Source organism: Canis aureus, chromosome 1, assembly GCF_053574225.1.
Source record: "Canis aureus isolate CA01 chromosome 1, VMU_Caureus_v.1.0, whole genome shotgun sequence".
NCBI lineage: Eukaryota > Metazoa > Chordata > Mammalia > Carnivora > Canidae > Canis > Canis aureus.
Genome location: NC_135611.1, coordinates 116195997 through 116217130, shown reverse-complemented (window position 1 = coordinate 116217130; position 21134 = coordinate 116195997). Strand labels below are relative to the sequence as shown.

The window sequence follows — 21134 nt, the reverse complement described above, 5'->3', positions numbered from 1 at the left end:
TCAATGTGGAGTCTGCTAGTCCCTCTTCTCCCACTCCGCCCCTCTGCCTCTCCCTTTACTCACTCACTCTTGTGAAGGTGCACACTCTGTCTCTAAAATAAATAAAATATATGCATATATTTTAAAGTGAAGGGGTAGAAAAGCAGTTATGTAAATGGAAGTGAAAAGAACATTGGGATAGTAATACACAGAACAAAATAGACGTTAAAGCAACAAAAAGTGTAACAGGAGACAAAGGACACTAACGATAAAAGGAACAATCCAACAAGAATATGTGCCAGTTGTAAATACTTCTGCAACAAACATGGGGGCACCCAAATACATAAAGCAGCTAATAACAAACATAATGGAAAATGAGGTAATTGATAGTAATACAGTAATAGGAGGTTTTACCATTTCACTTAAATCAATAGATCATCTCAAAGAAAATCAACAAGGAAACAGTGGCTTTGACAGACACGTTGGACCAGATAGATCTACAGATATATTTAGAACACTCTATTCTAAAGCAACAGAATACACATTCTTTTCAAATGCACAAGGAACTTTCTCCAGAAATAGATTACATATTCGGCCCCCCAAAAAGGTCTCAACAAATTAAAAAGACTGAAGTCATACCATGGGATTTTTCCAACCACAATGCTGTTAAACTAGGTATCAACCATAGGGAAAAATCTGGAAAGACCAGAAATACATGTAAGTTAGATAACATGCTACTGAACAACCCAAATGTGTCGTGCAAGAAATCAAAGAGGAAATCAAAAAACACATGGGGACAAATGAAAATGAAAACACAATGATCCAAAATCTTTGGGATGGAGCAAAAGCTGTTCTAAGAGGGAAGTTGATAGCAATACAGGCCTAACTCAAGATGCAAAAAAATCTTAAATAAAAAAACCCAAAGTTACACTTAATGCAGCTAGAAAAGGAAGAACAACAACAACAAAAACCCCAAACCAGTAGAAGGAAGGAAATATTAAAGATTAGAGCACAAATAAATGGAATAGAAACAAAAAAAAAAAAAAACAATGGAATAGATCAGCAAAACCAGGAGCTGGTTCTTTGAAAAGATCGACAAAACTAATAACTTTTAGACTCATCAAAAAGAAAAAAAAAATGAGAAGACTCCAAACGAAGTCAGAAATGGAGGAGATATAACTGACACCACAGAAATACAAAGAATTACAAGAGAATATTATGAAAAATTACATGCCAACAAATTGGACAGCCTAGAGGAAATTGAGAAATTCCTAAAAACATAAAACTTCCCAAAACTGAATCAGGAAGAAACAAAATTTGAATAGACTGATTACCAGCAATGAAATTGAATCAATAATAAATTCCAATAAACGTCCAGGACCAGATGGCTTCATAGGTAAATTATACCAAACATTTAAAGAACAGTTAATACCTATTCTCAAACTATTCCAAAACACAGAAGAGAAAGGAAAACTTCCAAATTCATTCTCTGAGGCCAGCATTACCCTGATACCAAAACCAGATAAAGGCACCATTAAAAAAAAAAAAGAGAGAACTACTGGCTCATATCCCTGTTGAACATACATGCAAAATTCTTTAACAAAATACTAGAAAACTGGATACATTTATAAAATCATTCACCATGATCAAGTGAGATTTATTCCCAGGATTCAAGGGTTGCAGTATTCACAAATTAATCAATGTCCTATATTACATCAATATGACCAAGAATAAACACCATATAATCATTTCAGTAGATGCAGAAAAAAGCATGTGACAAAGTACAATACCCATTCATGATACAAACCCTCAACAAAGTAGGTTTAGAGGGAACAATCCTTAACATAATAAAGGCCAAATGTGGAAAAGCCACACCTAACATCCTACTCAGTGGCAAAAACTGGGAGCTTTTCTCCTAAGATCAGGAACAAAACAAGGATGTCCACTCTCTCCATTTTTATTCAACATAGTACTGCAAGTCCTAGACACAGCAGTCAGACAACAAAAAGAAATAAAGGACATCCAGATTGGCAAGGATGAAGACATTCACTTTTTACAGATGACATTATATATAAATATATATATACAGATATATATTTATTTAACATATATATATATATGTAAAAAACCTGGAAGACTCTACCAAAAAACTACTAGAACTGATACATGAATTTAGTTAAGTCACAGGATACAAAATCAATATACAGAAATCTGTTGCATTTTGACACACTAATAATGAAGCAGCAGAAAGAGAAGAAAACAGTCCCATTTAAAATTGCAACAAAAAGAATAAAAGATCTAGGAAAACTTGACCAAGGAGGTGATAGATCTGTACTCTGAACACTTTAAAATTGATGAAAGAAATTGAAGACAACACAATGGAAAGATACTTCATGCTCATAAATTGTGAGAACAAATATTAAAATGTCCATACCATCCAAAGCAATGTACGGATTCTTTTCTTAAGATGATTTTTTTAAATTTTTTTGAGAGAGAGTGCGTGAGCTCAGTGGGGCAGAGGGAGAGGAAGAGAGAATCATCAAGCAGATTCCCCTCTGAGCATGGTATGTGATGTGGGGCTTGATATCAGGACCCTGAAATCGACCTGAGCCAAAATCAAGAGTTGGACCCTCAACCAACTGAGCCACTGAGGTGTCCCCAATCTACAGTTTTCATAGAATCCTTATCAAAATATCAACAGCATTTTTCACAGAACTAGAGCAGATAATCCTCAAATTTATATGGAACCACCAAAGACTTCCATTAGCCAAAGCAATCTTGAGAAAGAACAGAGCTGGAGATACCACAATTCCGGATTTCAATATATACCACAAACCTATAGTAATCTACATAGTGCAGTACTGGCAGGAAAACAGATCAGTGGAACAAAATAGAGAGCCCAGATATAAACCCATGATTATATGGTCAATTAGTCTTTGACAGAAGAGGCATGGATATGCAATGGACATAGTTTCTTTAACAAATGATGTTTGGAAACCTGGACAGTCACATACAAAAGAATGAAACTGGACCACTGTCTTATACAATATGCAAGAATTTAAAAATCAGCTAACCTAAATGTGATACCTGAAACTAAAAAAAAAAATAATAAATAAATAAGTAGCACAGACAGTAATTACTCTGACATCAGCCATAGCAGCCCATTTTGAATATGTCTCCTGAGGCAGGGGGAAGCAAAACCAAAAATAAAGTATTGAGATTATTTCAAAATAAAAAGCTTTTGCACAGCAAAGGAAACACCAAAACTAAAAGTCTGCTGAATATGAGAAGATATTTGCAAATGACATATCCAATAAAGGGTTAGTATCCAAAATGTATAAAGAATTTATACAATTCAGCAAAAAAACCACAATAATCTGATTTAAAAATGATCTGAAGACATGAACAGACATTCCTCTGAAGAGGACTTAAAGATGGCAACAGACACATGAAGAGATGCTCAGCATCACTCATCATCAGGGAATTCCAAGTCAAAACCACACTGAGATCAACTCACACTTGTCAGGATAGCTAAAATAAGAAATGCAAGAGACAAGTGTTGGCAAGGATGTGGAGAAAAAGGAACCCTTGTGCACTGTTGGTGGGAATGCAAACTGGTGCAGCCACTGTGGAAAACAGTATAGAGGTTCCTTAAAAAGTTACAAAGAGAACTACCCTGCAAACCAGCAATTGCACAACTGGGTATTTACCCAAAGGATACCAATACACTAATTCAAAGGGATACATATACCCTTATATTTATAGCAGCATTATTTAGAATAGCCAAGATATTACCATATAATCCAGTAATTCCACTATTGGTATTTACCCAAAAATATGAAAACTCTAATTTGACAAAATATATGCACCCCTATGTTAATTGCAGCATTATTAATAATGGCCAAATTATGGAAACAGCCCAAGTGTCCCCTGATAGATGAATGGATAAAGAAGAGGTGGTATATATAATGGAATATTACTCAGCCATTTAAAAAAATGAAATACTGCCATTTACAATAACATGGATGGATTTAGAGTATAAAGCTAAATGAAATTAGAGAAGGACAAATGCCATATGATTTCACTCATGTGGAATTTAAGAAACAAAGAATGAAAAAAGAGACAAACCAAAAAAAAAAAAAAAAGACAAACCAAGAAACAGGTTCTTAACTATAGAAAACAAACTGTTGGTTAATAGAAGGGAGGAAGAGGATTAAGAGTACACTTACCATGATGAGCACTGAGTAATGTATAGAATTGGTTTTTTTTAAATAATTTATTTATTCATGAGAGACAGAAGGCAGAGACATAGGCAGAGGGAGGAGCAGGCTCCCCTCAGGGAGCCGGATGTAGGACTGATCCCAGAATCTGGGATCATGCCCTGAGCTGAAGGCAGAGGCTCAACTGCTGAGCCATCCAGGCATCCCTATAGAATTGTTTAATCAGTATATATTGTACACCTGAAACTAATATAACACTGTATATTAACTATACTGGAATTAAAAATTTTTTGAACAGTACTTTAAAAAATGCTTACCTCGGGGATCCCTGGGTAGCTCAGTGATTTAGCGCCTGCCTTCCGCCCCGGGCGTGATCCTGGAGTCCCGGGATCGAGTCCCACAGGGCTCCCTCCCTGCATGGAGCCTGCTTCCCCCTCTGCCTGTGTCTTTGCCTCCTTCTCTCTGTGTTTCTCATGAATAAATAAATAAAATCTTTAAAAAAATGCTTAGCTGAATATTATGATCTTATAAATCTGAATTTGTTCAAGTAGTTATAAGTGTAAGCATTTAATTGTGCCTTTTAATTTTTTTTTTTTTTTTTTTTATGATAGTCACAGAGAGAGAGAGAGAGAGAGGCAGAGACATAGGCAGAGGGAGAAGCAGGCTCCATACACCGGGAGCCCGACGTGGGATTCGATCCCGGGTCTCCAGGATCGCGCCCTGGGCCAAAGGCAGGCGCCAAACCGCTGCGCCACCCAGGGATCCCGTGCCTTTTAATTTGTATAACAGTCGATCATTATCTCTATTTTTGGCATAATGTATATAATTGTGTCATATTATCTATAAATTTTATTTCAGAAATGGTAGAGAAGTTGTTGTAAATATTGTCGTTTTGTATATAGAGAGCATTGAGTTTGATCAGGGTAATAACTGCCACTTGTATGTCTCCCATTTAGTATCTTTTGGTGATGGAAGCAAGAGAAAGGAAGAGGAGAGCAAGAAAGATAATTCTAATTTACTTATTTGGAACTTTGCAAAAAGCGTGGTCTCATGGTTCTGTTTTCTTCTCTCCAGCTCTGCCTTTTTGAGACTCTGTGCTTCTCTAAGCTAGGAATCCAGAGGAGGATGGATCATTTCTTGCAGCGCTAAAAACCATGGCTCAGGTAAATTGGTGTTTTTTGGTGCTCTCTTTAAGAAGTCACTTTTTTACAGAGTATGTGTATGTTTGCTTTCCTTATTTCTGAAATTTCCTTCCTAACTGACCCCACTCAGGAATGTGCTCCTCAGCATTCCATCCCTAAGTTTGTGTTTTTCATCTAGCCTATATTTACATAATTACTCAAAAATAGTTTGGGCATCTCTGACTAGGAGATATGACAAAAGCAGATTCCCTGATTTTAGAAGATAAGGAAGTTTGTTAAATTGCACCACATATGGGAAAATTGAACTTTTCTTTAGATGTAAGTTTTCTGGTTAGACAAGATCATTACTTTTGCCTGGATTCAGTCTCCCTACCTGGCAAGAGCTTATGTTTTGTGAGCTTTTAAGATTGATTAGGAGCATGATTAGAGATTGAGAGATCAGAGATCTTCCCTGGAAATCCATAATTGACATAAAGCAATAATACAGATAATTTTAAGAGTCAACATTATTAGTTAATCCTGTATGCATAAGTTTAGATTATCTTTTCTTTTCCCTAGAACAAGGGAAGGGTACATTTATAGGTGATAAATAATAGTAAGAAAAATCATCATTCACATGCAAAAGTTGCTGAAAATTATAAACTCCCAAAAGTGAGAAATGCTTATGAGATTTTTGTGTAACCAAAATGTTCGAATATGCACACTTAGTAAGTCAGGCATATTCATTATATGGGGCTATTTTGCAGCCTATTATAAATATGCATTAAATTACTGATAAGGAGGAAAGTGCTTATGATGTAATATTCTGGTATGATGATGAACTGAGATTTCAATAATTTCTTTAATTTTATGCAAATTTTATACAGATTTTATAAGACTTTGTGGAAAAACTTCCTGTTATTTTTCTTATTAGAGAATAAGAGAAATTTGCATTTATTGAGAATGTATGATATACAAGATACAAGCATAATTAAAGAGTGAATGATAGAGTATTTATTGTACAGGTTGCCTCTGTATGCTTTTTCTTTTAATTGTGTCTTCTTTAAGTTCCAGAGTATCTGTATAATGAGATGTTCTATGTGCAGGAAATATCTACAGCAACAGAAATAATAAGGAACATGTTGGTACTTCAGAAGCATTGATTTTATAGTGTCTCATTTATGTCAATGGCTTTTTGCTGTTCACTCTGAGCTCCCCATCATCTCCCCTCCATTGAAAAAAATATTTTCTTTATTTCCACAATTAGTATTATATTTGTTGTTTCAGAGATCAGTGATGTTCAGGGATGTTGCCATTGACTTCTCTCAGGAAGAGTGGGAATACCTGGACTCTGCTCAAAGGGATTTGTATAGAGATGTGATGTTGGAGAACTATAGTAACTTGGTGTCACTAGTAGGTAAGAAAATGTACCCCTAGTATTTCAGGATTTACCTTTGGAATGGCTGCTTTCTCTGATTGTTTTTAAGTAATTAACTAAATTGCCTCTTATTATTCTCAAAGAATTCTCTTATTCTTATTCTCTTATTATTCTCTCATTATTCCAGTTTTACATTACTGGAAATAGTGGTATTTCAGAGCACATTTGTCTTCTCCACTCTGCAAGTATCATCTATCTTTCTGGCTTCCTTCCTTTCTTAATAATCAAGGAGCTAGATGTGAATTCTGAGACACTTGCAATATTGTCAGAAAAATCAGGCTATGCATTGTTACGATTTATTTATTTTTAATTTTATTTTTTTAAAAGATTTTATTTATGTATTTATTCATGAGAGAGAGAGAGGCAGAGGGAGAAGCAGGCTTCACACAGGGAGCCTGATGTGGGACTCGATTCCGGGACTCCAGGATCATGCCCTGGGCCAAAGGCAGGTGCTGAACCGCTGAGCCACCCAGGGATTCCCCCACTGTTACAATTTAGATTGGCTAAAGGTGCTCAAAATATTAAAAAAAAAAAATAGATGTAGATATGTATGCTTTTTTTTTTTACTTATTTATTTATGATAGTCACAGACAGAGAGAGAGAGGCAGAGACACAGGCAGAGGGAGAAGCAGGCTCCATGCACCTGGAGCCCGATGTGGGATTTGATCCCGGGTCTCCAGGATCACACCCTGGGCCAAAGGCAGGCGCCAAACCGCTGCGCCACCCAGGGATCCCATGTATGCTTTTTCTGACAACAGAAGAGCTTATATTATTTATGTAGTAATAGGTAGATCAAGTCAGGTCAACATAATCCATTACAACGAATATATTCTCTTATATGTGTTTTGTAATTGAATATTACATTTTAAGAACTTTGTATTTTACATTGAGTGAATGCACCAGAACATCTTTTATTGAAAAAGAGCTCAGGAAGAACATGTGATTATCTAAGAAAGTTTATTGTTTTTTTTTTTTTTTTTTTTTAATTTGTTGAGGTTTAGTTTTTGGTGTAGGATGTAGCCTGTCTTGGTATTTATTCCATGGGCACTTTAAAAGTGTTCTGAACCCAATTTCCAAATGAGGATGTGACATCAGTTGGGGAATTCTAGAATTTTTTTTTTTAAGATTTTATTTGTTTATTCATAGACACAGAGAGAGAGAGGCAGAGACACAGGCAGAGGGAGAAGCAGGCTCCATGCAGGGAGCCCGATGTGGGACTCGATCCTGGGTCTCCAGGATCACACCCCAGGCTGCAGGCAGCGCCAAACTGCTGCACCACAGGGGCTGCCCTGGTTTTTGTTTTTGTTTTTGTTTTTTTTCTGTATCGATATGAGACTCTTTATGTCAGTTAAAACTTTAACAAATGATTTTCCAACCTAAATGTACACTTTATTTTTTTGGACTCTTCAAGTCCCTGAAATGTAACTGTCTCTTGCCCATTCCTCTGAATGTTTTATGAAGTTATTGGTTGGTATACTTTCCTTTCATGTGGAAAAAAAGACTTCTGATTTGAGAAGAAAAGCAAGGGCTTTTCAGTACAATCTCTCTAAGGAATCCCACCTAATCACTACTTCTCCTTTTTGGTCTTTTAGGATAGTCCTTCCCACGTTCAAAGGGGGGCTCTTCCTTTTCTCCAGTGATAACCCTTTTATGTAAACTTGGGAGTCAATTTCTTTCTAGATTTTTTTTTTTTAATATTTAGACTTATATCATTTTCTCTCTTCTTTAAAATGTGCTCATTCATTCAAAATACATTTACTGAGAGACTATTCTTTGCCAACAACTGTAGCAGGCATTGGAGAAATGATGTAGATAAGGTTTGTATTCTGCTACATTCTCATGGGAGAAATAAAAAGTAAGTAAGGAAGTAAAAATATATGTGTATTTGTATTCATATATATGTACATACATACATTTATTTAATAAATATGACAGTTGCAAGTAGTAATAAGGAATATGAATAAAGGTAAAGGAGAGTAGGCAAATGAACTAACTGGTGAATAAGGGTGGGTTATTTTAGATAGGTAAATTTCTTTAAAAATTTTTTTTTGGGAGAGTATGAGCTGCCAGGGGGGAGGGACAAACAGAGGGGAAGAAAGAGAATCTTAAGCAGGCTCTACACCCATTGTGGACCCTGACACAGGGCTCAATTTCATAACCCTGAGATCATGACCTGAGCCAAAATCAAGAATTGGTTGCTTATCCGACTTAGCCATCCAAGTGCCTGTAGATAGGAAGATTTTTTAAAATCCCTCCAAGGAGGCAGTATCTGAGCAATGACTTGACTGATGTAAGGGTATGAGTTAGACCGATCTATGGGGGAACACTATTCTAGGCAGATGGAGTAGTAAGTATAAAGGTTTTAGGGTGGGTATTTACTTAGGAGGAGGAACAGAAAAATATAATTAAAGAAGAGTGAATGATACAGTAATAAATATAGTTAAGCAACTCCAGAAAAGGAGTTCAAATTTTATTTTTTGAGGTGGTGCTCTCTCACTTCTAGCCAAAGAAAATGCGTATCCTCTCTGAAGGAAAGCAAGAAGGCTTTAGAATTCTCAAAACTTAAGATCAACAAAAGATGAGGTAACAAAGATCATCAAACCCACAAGGAAATAGGTCATAGGTGAGGAATAGATAATCTAAAGAAGCAACAGATTACCAGGCAAATGATTTCAGATATTGATATTATTAGATCTAAATGTAAAATGTTGGTGAAATATCTATATCTATATCTATATCTATATATGTATGTATGTATGTATTGTTGGTGGTGAAATATTTAAGAAATAAGCTAAGTCACAAAAATGATAAGCAATAAGAGATTTTCATAAGGGATCTGATTTGAAGGAGAACCAGATAGGACATTCTGAAAGGTTCTGGTTAAATCTTTCTTAAAAATAATCATTAATAAATTGATAAATGGGCATAAAAATTGTTTTCTTTATAAAACGACAGAGAAAGTAAAACACAGGCCTTGAGTTGGGTACAGATATTTGCAGTTCATATTGACAACAGTGAAATTACCATGGATATAAAAGGCATTTATAGATAAAGAAAAAGATAAATAATTTTTTTGAAAAATTGGGTAAAAGACATTCATAGGCAGTTCAAAGAAAAGGAAATAATAAATCAAGGAGGTGAACAGCTTATACTCTGAAAACTATAAAACACTGATGAAAGAAGTTCAGGATGACACAAATGGAAAGATATTCCCTGCTCATGGATTGGAAAAATTAATAATTATTAAAATGTCCATACTACCCAAAGCAAACCACAGATTCAATGCAATACCTAACAAAATACCAATAGTATTTTTCACAAAACTAAAACAAATATTATCCTAAAATTTGTGTGGAACCACAAAAGTCCCTGAGAAGCCAACAGAATCTCGAGAAAGAACAAAACTGGAGATATTATACCAATTTCAGATTTCAAGTTATACTACAAAACTATAGTTAACAAAAGAGTATGTACTGGCACAAAATAGACACATAAATCAATGTAATAGATTGCAGAATTAAACCCACACATATGGGCAGCCTGGGTGGCTCAGCGGTTTAGCGCCGCCTTCAGCCCAGGGTGTGATCCTGGAGACCCAGGATCGAGTCCCATGTCAGGTTCCCTGCATGGAGGCTGCTTCTCCCTCTGCCTGTGTCTCTGCCTCTCTCTCTGTCTTTCTCTGTCTCTCTCGTGAATAAATAAATAAAATCTTTAAAATAAAAATAAACCCACACATATATCATCAATTAATCTACAGCAAAGGTGGCAAGAATATACAGTTGAGGAAAATTGAGTCTCTTGAATAAATGGTTCTAGATAAACTCGACAGGTACATGCAAAAGAACAAAAACTACAGCACTTTCTTACCCCTCACAAAAATAAACTCAAAATGGATTAAGGTCTAAATGTGAGACCTGAAATCATAAAACTAAAAGAATACATAAGCAGTAGTCTCTTGGATGTCACTCTTCCCAACATATTTATGGATATGTCTCCTTAGGCAAGGGACACAAAAGCAAAAATAAACTATTGGGACTAGATCAAATTAAAAAGCTTTTGTACATCAAAGGAAATACATGAACAAAATGAAAAAGAACCTACTGAATGGGAGAAGATATTTACAAGTGATGTATCTGATAAGGGGTTAATACTATGTTGGGGACGCCTGGTGGCTCAGTGGTTGAGGATCTGCCTTCGGCTCAGGGTATGATCCTGGGTTCCTGGGATTGAGTCCCATATTGGGCACCCCACGAGAAGCCTGCTTCTCCCTCTGCCTATGTCTTTGCCTCTCTCTGTCTCTCATGAATGAATAAATACAATCTGTAAAAAAAAAATCACTATGTTGTTTTAAAAAAAGTACAAATAGCCAATAGACATGCAAAATTGCTCATCATCATTAGCAATAAGGAAATGCACACTTAAACCACAGTGAGATAATTATTTCAGATACCCTAGAGGGGCAAAAATTAAGTGGTAGTATTAAGTGTTCACAACTTATGGTGGCAGAAGAGCTATATACCTCATTTTTACAATAGTCAGAAAGTGAAAAATGACCCAAATGTCTGTTGACTGATGAATGAATGAATAAAATTTGGTATAATTTTACAGTTATTCAGCAATACAGTAGCCATGTGTCAACAAATGCTTATCAACTGGTGAAAGGATGAATAAAATTTAGTTTATCTTTAAGATAGAATATTATTTAGCAATAAAAAAAGGAGTACTGATACATGCCTACTTTGGGGATCAACCTTGAAAACATGCTACATGAAAGAAGCCAGATACAAAGACTATAATATTACATGATTCCATTTATATGAAATGTCTACAATAGATGATCTGTAGAGACTAGAAGTAAATTAGTGGTTGCCAAGTGCATTTGGGGTGGCAGATGAAGTTGAACTGGAGAATGAAAGTAGGGAAATTGGAAAGGACTACTAATAGGCATAGGTTTCTTTTTGAGATGATAAAAATATAAAACTAAATTGTGGTGATTGTTGCACAGTTCTGTGAATGTATTTAAAATATACTCTTGGTATGTGAATTATATTTGAACAGATCTGTTTGTTTTTTACTGATGGCACTGACGATTGATATAACCACTTTGAAAAAAGTGTGGAAATGATTTCCAAATTTATATGCGTAGCTGGTTCTTTAAAATATTTCAGATCCCTGGCCACACTCCAGATCAATTAAATCACAATCTCTGGGTATAGGACACAAATAATTATTTTTTGAAGCTTTTTAAGTTGTTCAAATATTCACCTATGTTTGGTAAGCACTACAATATATTATCTGAAAATTTATTTTTTTTATTTGAAGGTTTACTCCAGTTACTGTTATTGCCAATATTCCTGGATTTATTTCTCCCCTATTTTATGTTTACTTTGTTTATTCTTTTATTCTTCTGTGTTCCTTTTTTATCTTTCCTTAATCAAGATCAATAAAGCTTTTTGTTTTTGTTTTTTTAACTCCATTTCCCCTTTGTTTAATTTGGAAGATGTATATTATTTATATGCCTTTAGTGGTTAACTCTAATTTTTTTATCACATATACTGTATTTCTGTTAATGCAACTGCAGTTTTTATTAATTGCAATATTTGAAAAATATACATATTTAATGAAAATTGAATATTTTATTATTAAATGTATTCATATTAAGGTACTCATTCAATCCACATTCAGTATTTGTTTGCATGCTGCTTTGCAGAAGTGTTTTTTTCCCCAAGTTTTTATTTAAATTTCGGTTAATATGCAGTGCAACACTAGTTTCACATGTAGAATTTAGTGATTCATCACCTACATATACCTCTGGGAGTCATTACAAGAAATGCCCTCCTTAATACCCATCACCTGTTTAACCTATCCCCCTTCCCACCTCCCCTCCAGAAACCGTCAGTTTGTTCTCTATAGTTAAGTGTCTGTTTCTTGGTTCATTTGTTTCTTAAATTCCACATATGAGTGAAATCATATGGCATTTGTCTTTCTCTGACTTTTCTCAGCATAATACACTCTAGCTCCTTCCACATCATTGCAAATGGCAAGATTTCATTCTATTTGATGGCAGAGTAATATTCTATATACATACTCACACACCCCACATCTTTATCCATTCATCAGTTGATGGACATTGAGCTGTTTCCATAATTTGGCTGTTGTTGCTAACATTGCTGTAAATATCAGGTGCATGTATTCCCTTTGATTAACATTTCTGTATCTTATGGGTAAATACCTAGTAGTGCAATTACTGGATCATAGGCTAGTTCTTTGTTTAACTTTTTGAGGAATTTCCATAGGTTTTTCCAGAGTGGCTGCACCAGTTTGCATTCTCACCAAGAGTGCACAAGGATTCTCCTTTCCCCATATCCTTGCCAACACGTGTTGTTGGGAAAACTGGACAGCCGTATTGCAAAAGAATGAAACTAGACCACTTTCTTACATTATACACAAAAATAAATTCAAAATGAGCTAAAGACTTAAATGTGAGACAGGAAACCATCAAAATCCTAGAGGAGAACATAGGCAATAATCTCTTTGACATCAGCTGTAGCAACTCCCTGAAGCAAGGAAAACAAAAGCAAAACATAAGCTATTGGTACTTCATCAAAGTAAAAACCTACACAGTGAAAGAAATAATCAACAAAACTAAAAAGCAACCTACAAATGGGAGAAGATATTTGCAAATGACATATCTGATAAGGGGTTAATATCCAAAAATATCTAAAGGACTTATCAAAATCAACACCCAAAAATCAATCTGTTAAGATATGGGCAGAAGATACAAATAGACATTTTTCCAAAGAAGACATACAGATGGGTAATAAACCCATGAAAAGATGCTCAACATCACTCATCATCAAATAAAAATCAAAGCTACAATGAGATATCCCCTCACACCAGTCAGAATGGCTAAAATTAACAACACAGAAAGACAGAAGTCTTGAATAAACTATTTGCCCCAGGCTCACACCTGGGATTTCAAGGCCAACCAGTTGAAAAACAGTAAGGATTGTGTCCACCTCAAAATAAATTGGAAGCTATTGTGACAGTGAATTGTTTCTATAAAGAGATAAGATATTGACATCTCCTATGTCAAATGTATATTTCATTGTCAAAATTTTTATCAGGAGGAAACCATCCGTGTGTACTCTTTCTATTCTTTTATCAACACTACATACCTGTGATTACTGGTGAGTTTAAATATTTTGGGAATATGTCTGCCTGTTTTGGTCCTTTAATCATTATTGTTTGTGTCACTTTACAAATACATACATAACAAAGGCTAAAGTTAATGTCTCCTTCGTCCCAGAACAATATAAAGGATAGATGAAAGGTCTTAGGTTACTTTAACTTTGATTAATCTTTCCCATCTATTATGTTATCTGGCATGTTTAAATTCTGTTTTCTTTTTAAACCCCCAAATAGGCATTATTTTTGTTTTAAGATGACAGTGTTTGTGGATTTATTCACATGATTATCTTTTTATTTACACATTATTCCTCCTCCATTATACTTTCCCACTGAGATCATTTTGTCATGAAATATATTAGGCAAGTCCTATTGTTAGTAAATGCTCTGTTTTTATTTTTGTTGTTGCAAAGTAACCGTTGTTTCACTTTCATTCCTGTCTGATGACTTAACTGGGTATAGAATTCTATACTGACAATTATTTTTTTCTCAGCACTCTGAAGAAATTATTCCACTGTCTTCTGGCTTCTATTGTGCTCTTGAGAAGTCTGCCTTCTGTCTCATTATTGTTCCTTTTGTAAGTAATCTGTATTTTCTCTGGCTGCTTTTAAGATTTTTTTCTTAAGATTTTATATAATTGATTATGTTGTTTTATTTCTAGAACTTTGATATTTTCTTCCTCCTGTAGATTTCAATTTTTTTTTTTACTTCTATTCAGTTCTTTTCTCATGGTTTTGACTTTATATTTTACATTTTCATATATTTCAAGCATTTATATTATATACATGTATATATCATTCAACATTTAGCAATTGTAGAGAACAGGTCTAATTCTGCAGCTTCTTACATTCAGGTGGGCTCCTGTGTGATGATGAATTGTCATTTTTTTCTTCCTTTTCATTGAGAGTCTAGGCAAAGACTGAAGTATTTTTTTGTCATTTCCTTTGAGGTCACATGGTTTTTTCCCCCCCTTGAACTATAAGCCTTTTTTAGTTCTGTTTTTATGAAGAGGTTCGTGCTAATCGCTGACATTTTCTGGGTCCATAGCTTCGTCTCTTGGATTATATCAGGCCTTTAAGATAGATACAAACCGTTTGGCAATTAAAGCTAACAAATGTCACGAGGATAGCTGTGACTTCAGGGCATGTTTACCTCTAGTTTCTCACTTAATTGTGCCTCCGTTGGATCCTCTTTACTTTTTTTTTAAGCATGATATACTTCTTAATGTATGTCAGATGTTACCCAGTATTTTAAGGTGTTTTTCAGGAAACCTGATGCACCATTCACATATTTATAATTGTGGATCCTTCTGTCTTTAAACATGCTATATCTACTTTTTATGTCCTGTAAATTTCATTGTTTTTTCTTAAAAGGTCTTTTGAATTTCTTGTTAAGTAATTTTCTCAGTACTTTATAAATGTTGATATTATGCATAGGAATATTTTGTTGTATGGATTTTCTAAATGTTTAATAAAACTATATATACACACATGCACAATACACACACATACGGATAATAAAGTGTTGATTTCTGTAAAATGATAATAATCTTACAGAAATATCCAATGATTTTCCAGTGGGTAATATTGGATTTCTAGGTAGATAATTTTGAGTTTTATGTAAGTCTTATTTCTTCCTTTTCTATTTGTACTAGTTTTTAAAAACTATAAGCAGTAGGAGATGAGTATTTGATATTTCACAATTTTAAAACAATTCTTACCTTTTTTCAGACTTTCTTGGAAGTACTAATGTTTGCTTACTAAATATGTTTCTATAGGTTTTTGGTAAATACTCTTAATTAATTAGGTTAAAAAGGAACCAGTCTGGTTCTAGAGAGTTTTTAATACAGGAATTTTTTTTTTTTAAGATTTTATATATTTGAGATAGAAAGAAGGAGTGAGCACAAGGCAGAGGGAGATGGAGAAGCCAACTCCCCGCTGAGTAGAGAGCCTGATGCAGGGCTCAATCCTAGGACCCTGGGATCATGACCTGAGCCGAAGGCAGATGCTTAACTAACTGAGCCACCCAGGCCCCTCAAGTAGATTTTCTGATGTTGAATTACTCCTGCATTTGTAGGATAAACCTTATTTAATCATGATATATTATTAGTCCTTAAATACAGAGCTAGATTCTACATTGCTAATGTTTATTTTTAAATTTTACCTAATTTGGTTCATGAAATTGACTTAATTTTTATGAGTTCTTCTCATTGTTTAAGTTTGTTATTTTAGTTTATGTAAATGACTTGGGTGGATTTCCAAACTTTTCTATGTTCAACAACAATTATATATGATTAGAATTGTGAAAAAAAAAAAAGAATTGTGTATTCTTTAATGGTTTGGTTAATCTTGTCAGTAATACCATCAATCAATGATATCAGTGGCCTTAACTTAGGAGCATAAAGATTTAACTCAAATTTAAAATTCTTGGGCAGCCCGGGTGGCTCAGTGATTTAGCGCTGCCTTCAGCCCAGGGTGTGATCCTGGAGACCCAGGATCGAGTCCCATGTTGGGCTCCCTATATGGAGCCTGATTCTCCCTCTGCCTTTGTCTCTGCCTCTCTCTCTCTCTGTGTGTGTCTGTCATGAATAAATAAATAAAATCTTAAAAAAAAACAAGTTTAAAATTCTTATGTGGTTATTGATGTATTCTCAGATTTTTTCATGGATCATATTTTTATTATTTTCTAATACATTTCATCTAGTTTTTCTAATTTACTGTTGAATTATGTATAGGTTTTTTTCATAAGCACTTTTTTATTTTTGGGATTAATATTGTTCTTTTTCCTTTTCAATATTTTGGATTTGTGCCCAATCTGATTTTTTCCCCCAACATGTCATATTTTTGTATCATTTATTTGATTTCAAGAAAACGAATAGATTTTTATCCATTTCTGTTCTTTCTAAATTCTGATTTACTCACTTTCTCATTTTTAGCTAGCTAATTTTTGTTTTGTTTTGTTTATGCCTCCCTCTTCTTGATGAAATCTTAATTCTTTTGTTTTTAATTATTTCTTGTTTTTAAATAAAGGCATTTAAAGCATTTAAGTTTTCTATGCATATATAAACCAAATCTCAGGATTTCACACTAAGTTAGTCTTGGAATTTAGTTCTAAATATTGTTTAATTTTTAATTCCTTTTATGACAAACATTATATAGGAGTATCTTAATTAGTTAATTGTAGGATTATATATTGGTTTTCTTTGTTTTTGCAATTTCTAATTTTGTTATAATGTGAACATGTTATTAGCTTTATCTGTCTGCCTATCTTATTAATTATGCTTCTGTCTTCCCAATCCATATTTCTTCTCAATTTGTTTATATTACTGTCCTAAAAAGGAAAAGAAAAAAACTATTTCCTTTTACTCACACAACACTTCTGAAACCAGTTATGTGGATTTTCCCACACCAAGCAGTTCTCTAGTTCTTGGTAGACACCAACATGGTGTCCTACAATTTAACTTAATTCTGACACTAATTACCCAAAGTTAGAACAGACTCCACTGGTTAAGGAAGGGCTCAGTCCTACAGGACTGCCTCTTACCTCAGAGGCCAGTTGTAAGTCACAAGCTGTCACCTCTATCTACGACTGGCTGTAAATTAGAAACCCCACAACACCTCTTCAGGTTTAATAATTTGCTAGAATGGCTCAGAGAACTTAAGAGAAACATTTATCAGTTTATTACAAAATATACAACTCAGGAACAGCCAAATGGAAGAGATGCACAATGTAAATGTTTTTTTTTTTAAATGCAAATGTTTTTATGCTGGTGTCTGCCTCAGTAACCACTGGTGTATGGCTGGACCTGGTCTTGTGGCTCTTTATTATGATTGCAAGATGCCCTTTAGCAATAACCATCTTGAAATCTTGAAAAAGTAAAGATTTATGACTTAGAAAGCCTGAAAATTACACAGTATACCATGGGATACATAGTCATGTCATGGGTAGAGAGAGTGCACAAGCCTAGGTTTCTGCTTCTATTGGTGTTGAGAGTGAGGGCCTATGGTTTCTGGGCTCTTGATTGTTGAATTTAAAGTAAAAGTGAGGGCGTAAAGGGTGGCAAGAGAAAACAACAAGTGGTCCAAATGGTTAGTTGCTAAATCAACCAAGCTCTTTAGGAGTCTCAGTAGGAGAGGCACCATGGCTCTTTATCTACTATGACTTGTAATATATTTGAGCTAGTCATCTTTGAAATGGATGCCTCTTTGAAGTGGATGCATCAGCAATCAAAGCTTAAGTCAGGCACTCACATTACAAACAAAATCCAAAACCTGTCAGGACGTACACTTTAGCAATGTATGGAGAAGGGATATGGAGCTTCCATGCTGTCTCCTGGCACACCACCCTCCAGCACTTGTGTTTATTAACCAGAAGCTCTCTGAACCTCAATTAGGGTTTTTCACGGAGGCTTCATTATGTAGGCATGATTGATGAAATCACTGGGCATTTGTAACATATTCAGTGTCCAGCCTCTCTGCCTTCCATAGGTGGGGAGATGGCTGAAATTTCCAACCCACCTAAAACAGGGTTAGTTCCTGTGGCAACCAGCCCACCATCCTTATGGGCTTTCCAAAAGTCACTTCCTTAGTGTAAGCTCAGGTGTGGTTGAAAGGGACTTTTTTTTTTTTTTTTTTGAAAGGGACTTATAACAAATAACAGAAGACATTGCTTTTACCTTTATTACTCAGAGAATTCTGAGAGTTTTAGGAGCTTTGTGCCAGAAATCAGAAATAAAGACCAAATATGTTATTTCTTATTGTTTCACAATATCACAGTTCTCTACTATGATTTCGGATTTACTAGTTCCTTTTTCTATGTCTATCAGTTCTTGTTTATTTACTTCAGAGCTAAATTGTCACTTGCATAATCATGACTTCTTATATCTCTTGCCTGACTTTAAGATTATTGCCCTTAGCTGATTTCACTAAGGTAACAGAAGTAATCAGAGGAGAATTTCTACAAGCTTCTGCTTCCTCATTGATCTATCTCCCCGCTCTATACTCATTGCCTCTTTTCCTATTATGATAGATAAACTTTATGTGCTTTTATCTAAGGCTAATACCTCCACTTTTGTACTAAGTGGCACTCACTTCTCATATCTTTATGGACATTGTTGGAGCAGTGTTCTCTGTTAGTCTCTTGCAACATTAGCATGTCAGTATATGTTATAATCATTTTCATCTACACAAACATGTAATTTCTCGATCTTTAATGGATAAACAACAGAAATATATCTCAACATATATATTTTTCCTCTTGATATGATCTCATTTCTCTGCTACTTTTTTTTAAAAGATTTTATTTATTTATTCATGAGGGACACAGAAAGAGGCAGAGACACAGGCAGAGGGAGAAGCAGGCTTCATGCAGGGAGCCCGATGTGGGACTCGATCCCGGGACTCCAGGATCATGCCCTGGGCCGAAGGCAGGCACTAAACCCCTGAGCCACCCAGGGATCCCTCTCTGCTACTTCTTATAACAAAACTCAAAAGAATTTTCCATGCTCCGTATCTCTAGGTCATCCCTTAAAACTGTGTCAGTCAGAACTTATTCCCATTATTCCACCAAAACTATCTTGTGAAAATCAGTAGTAATCTCTATATTGTTAAAGCCTTTGTTAAATTAGAAGTCACCATTTACATTCTCGCTCAACATTTGACAAAATTGATTATTCCTATTTAAAACATTTTCTTCACTTGGCTTCTAGGATTCCACACACTTCTAATTTTTTTCTTTCCTCATTGGCTACTCCTTTTAGTCTCCTTAGCTGGTTACTTCTCATCTACCTGACCTTCAAGTGTCCCAGGTCTCAATCCTCAAACTTCTTTTTTTCTTTTCTTCTCTTTCCTTCTCATTATCTTTTATATCCAAAGACTTTCCCTGGGTGATCTCATCAAATCCCATAGCTTTAAATTTCATCTACTTAATGATAATTCTCAAATTTATATTTCTAATATAAATATCTCTCCAGAACTCCATACTTGTACATATGCCTTCCTACTCAACATCTTCTTTACAATATCTAATAGTTCAAAACCAATCTTGATATTCTCTCTCAAACCTGCTCCTACTACAATGAGAAGTAAATCACATTTCTGCTGTTCTGGATGCTCAAACAAAAACACGAGTTTTCTTTGACTTCTGTCATAGTACGTGCCCAATTGATCATCAGATCCTCTTCATCACTTTCAAAATATATCCAGAATCTAATGACATCTCACTTTCTCTACCCCATCCTCCAGAATCATCTGGTCCAAGACATGTGGATTATTGCTATAGCCGCTTAGCTTCTATGCACCCAGCTTCTGTATTTTCCCATTGACTTTCTGTTCTTTTTAAAGATTTTTAAAAATTTACTTGAGAGAGTGAGAAGAAAGTGTGAGTGAGGGGAAGGGCAGGGGGAGATGATCCCCAAGCAGACTACTCACTGAGGAGCCCGACTTAGGTCTCAGTCCCACAACCCAAAGGACCATGACCTGAGCCAGAACCGAGAGATGGCTGACCAACTGAATGAGCCATGCAGGCACCCAACTATCTTGTTGTTTAAACAACCAGAATGATTCATATTTAAACAAAAGTCATATTGTCATGCTGATTCTCACAACCCTCCAGTGGCTCCCCATCTCAGAATAAAAATCAATATTAAGTGGCTAAAGCTAAGATTTCCTTGTCATTTTCCTTTGAAGCCAGGGAATTTTTCTCCATCCATTTGAATTGGAGACTGGATGGTTACAATTTTCAAGAGGTTTATTACTAATTTGACATTGTCAATCCAAGGCCCTATCTCAGATTTTTTAGACTATTAAGTTTCATATGTAGGCAATTGGGGACAGCAAATGTCCCAAGGTAGCTGTGGCTTCAAAGTATGCTTACCTTTCTAGTTTCTGGTTCTTCATTGTAGACTCTGTGGATTTGGATCTTCTTTACTTTCTTTTAAGCTTGGCATACTTTTAGGAGGTTGTTTCTCATGTTTTATTCAATACGTATTGGTGTTCTTCAGGAAATCTGATTCACCATTTACTGTCACAGTCATAACATACAACCTCAAATTTCCTCATGCTGGGGGTGACTATGCAGCTCAGTCAGGCGTCCAACTTTTGGCAAAACCAAAAACCTCAGTCATCTCAGGGTCATGAGATCAGGCCCTGCGTGGGGCTCTGCAGTCCATGCATAGCCTACTTGAGATTC

General features: G+C 35.1%; 1 protein-coding gene across 5 annotated transcripts in view; it reads left to right on the top strand.

Annotated features, from left to right (window-relative positions):
- Positions 1–21134, top strand: part of ZNF420 (zinc finger protein 420) — a 52968-nt gene that overhangs the window by 11947 nt on the left and 19887 nt on the right. For 2 of the 5 annotated variants that reach the window (XM_077898339.1, XM_077898394.1), the window contains exons 3-4: positions 5274–5362; positions 6608–6737. In XM_077898339.1, coding sequence (XP_077754465.1) covers positions 5354–5362; positions 6608–6737 — 139 coding nt within the window. In that variant the 5' untranslated portion in view covers positions 5274–5353. Of the gene's footprint in view, positions 1–5273; positions 5363–6587; positions 6738–14437; positions 14524–21134 lie in introns of those variants that run through there. The other 3 variants (XM_077898450.1, XM_077898512.1, XM_077898579.1) reach the window with 3 other exon arrangements.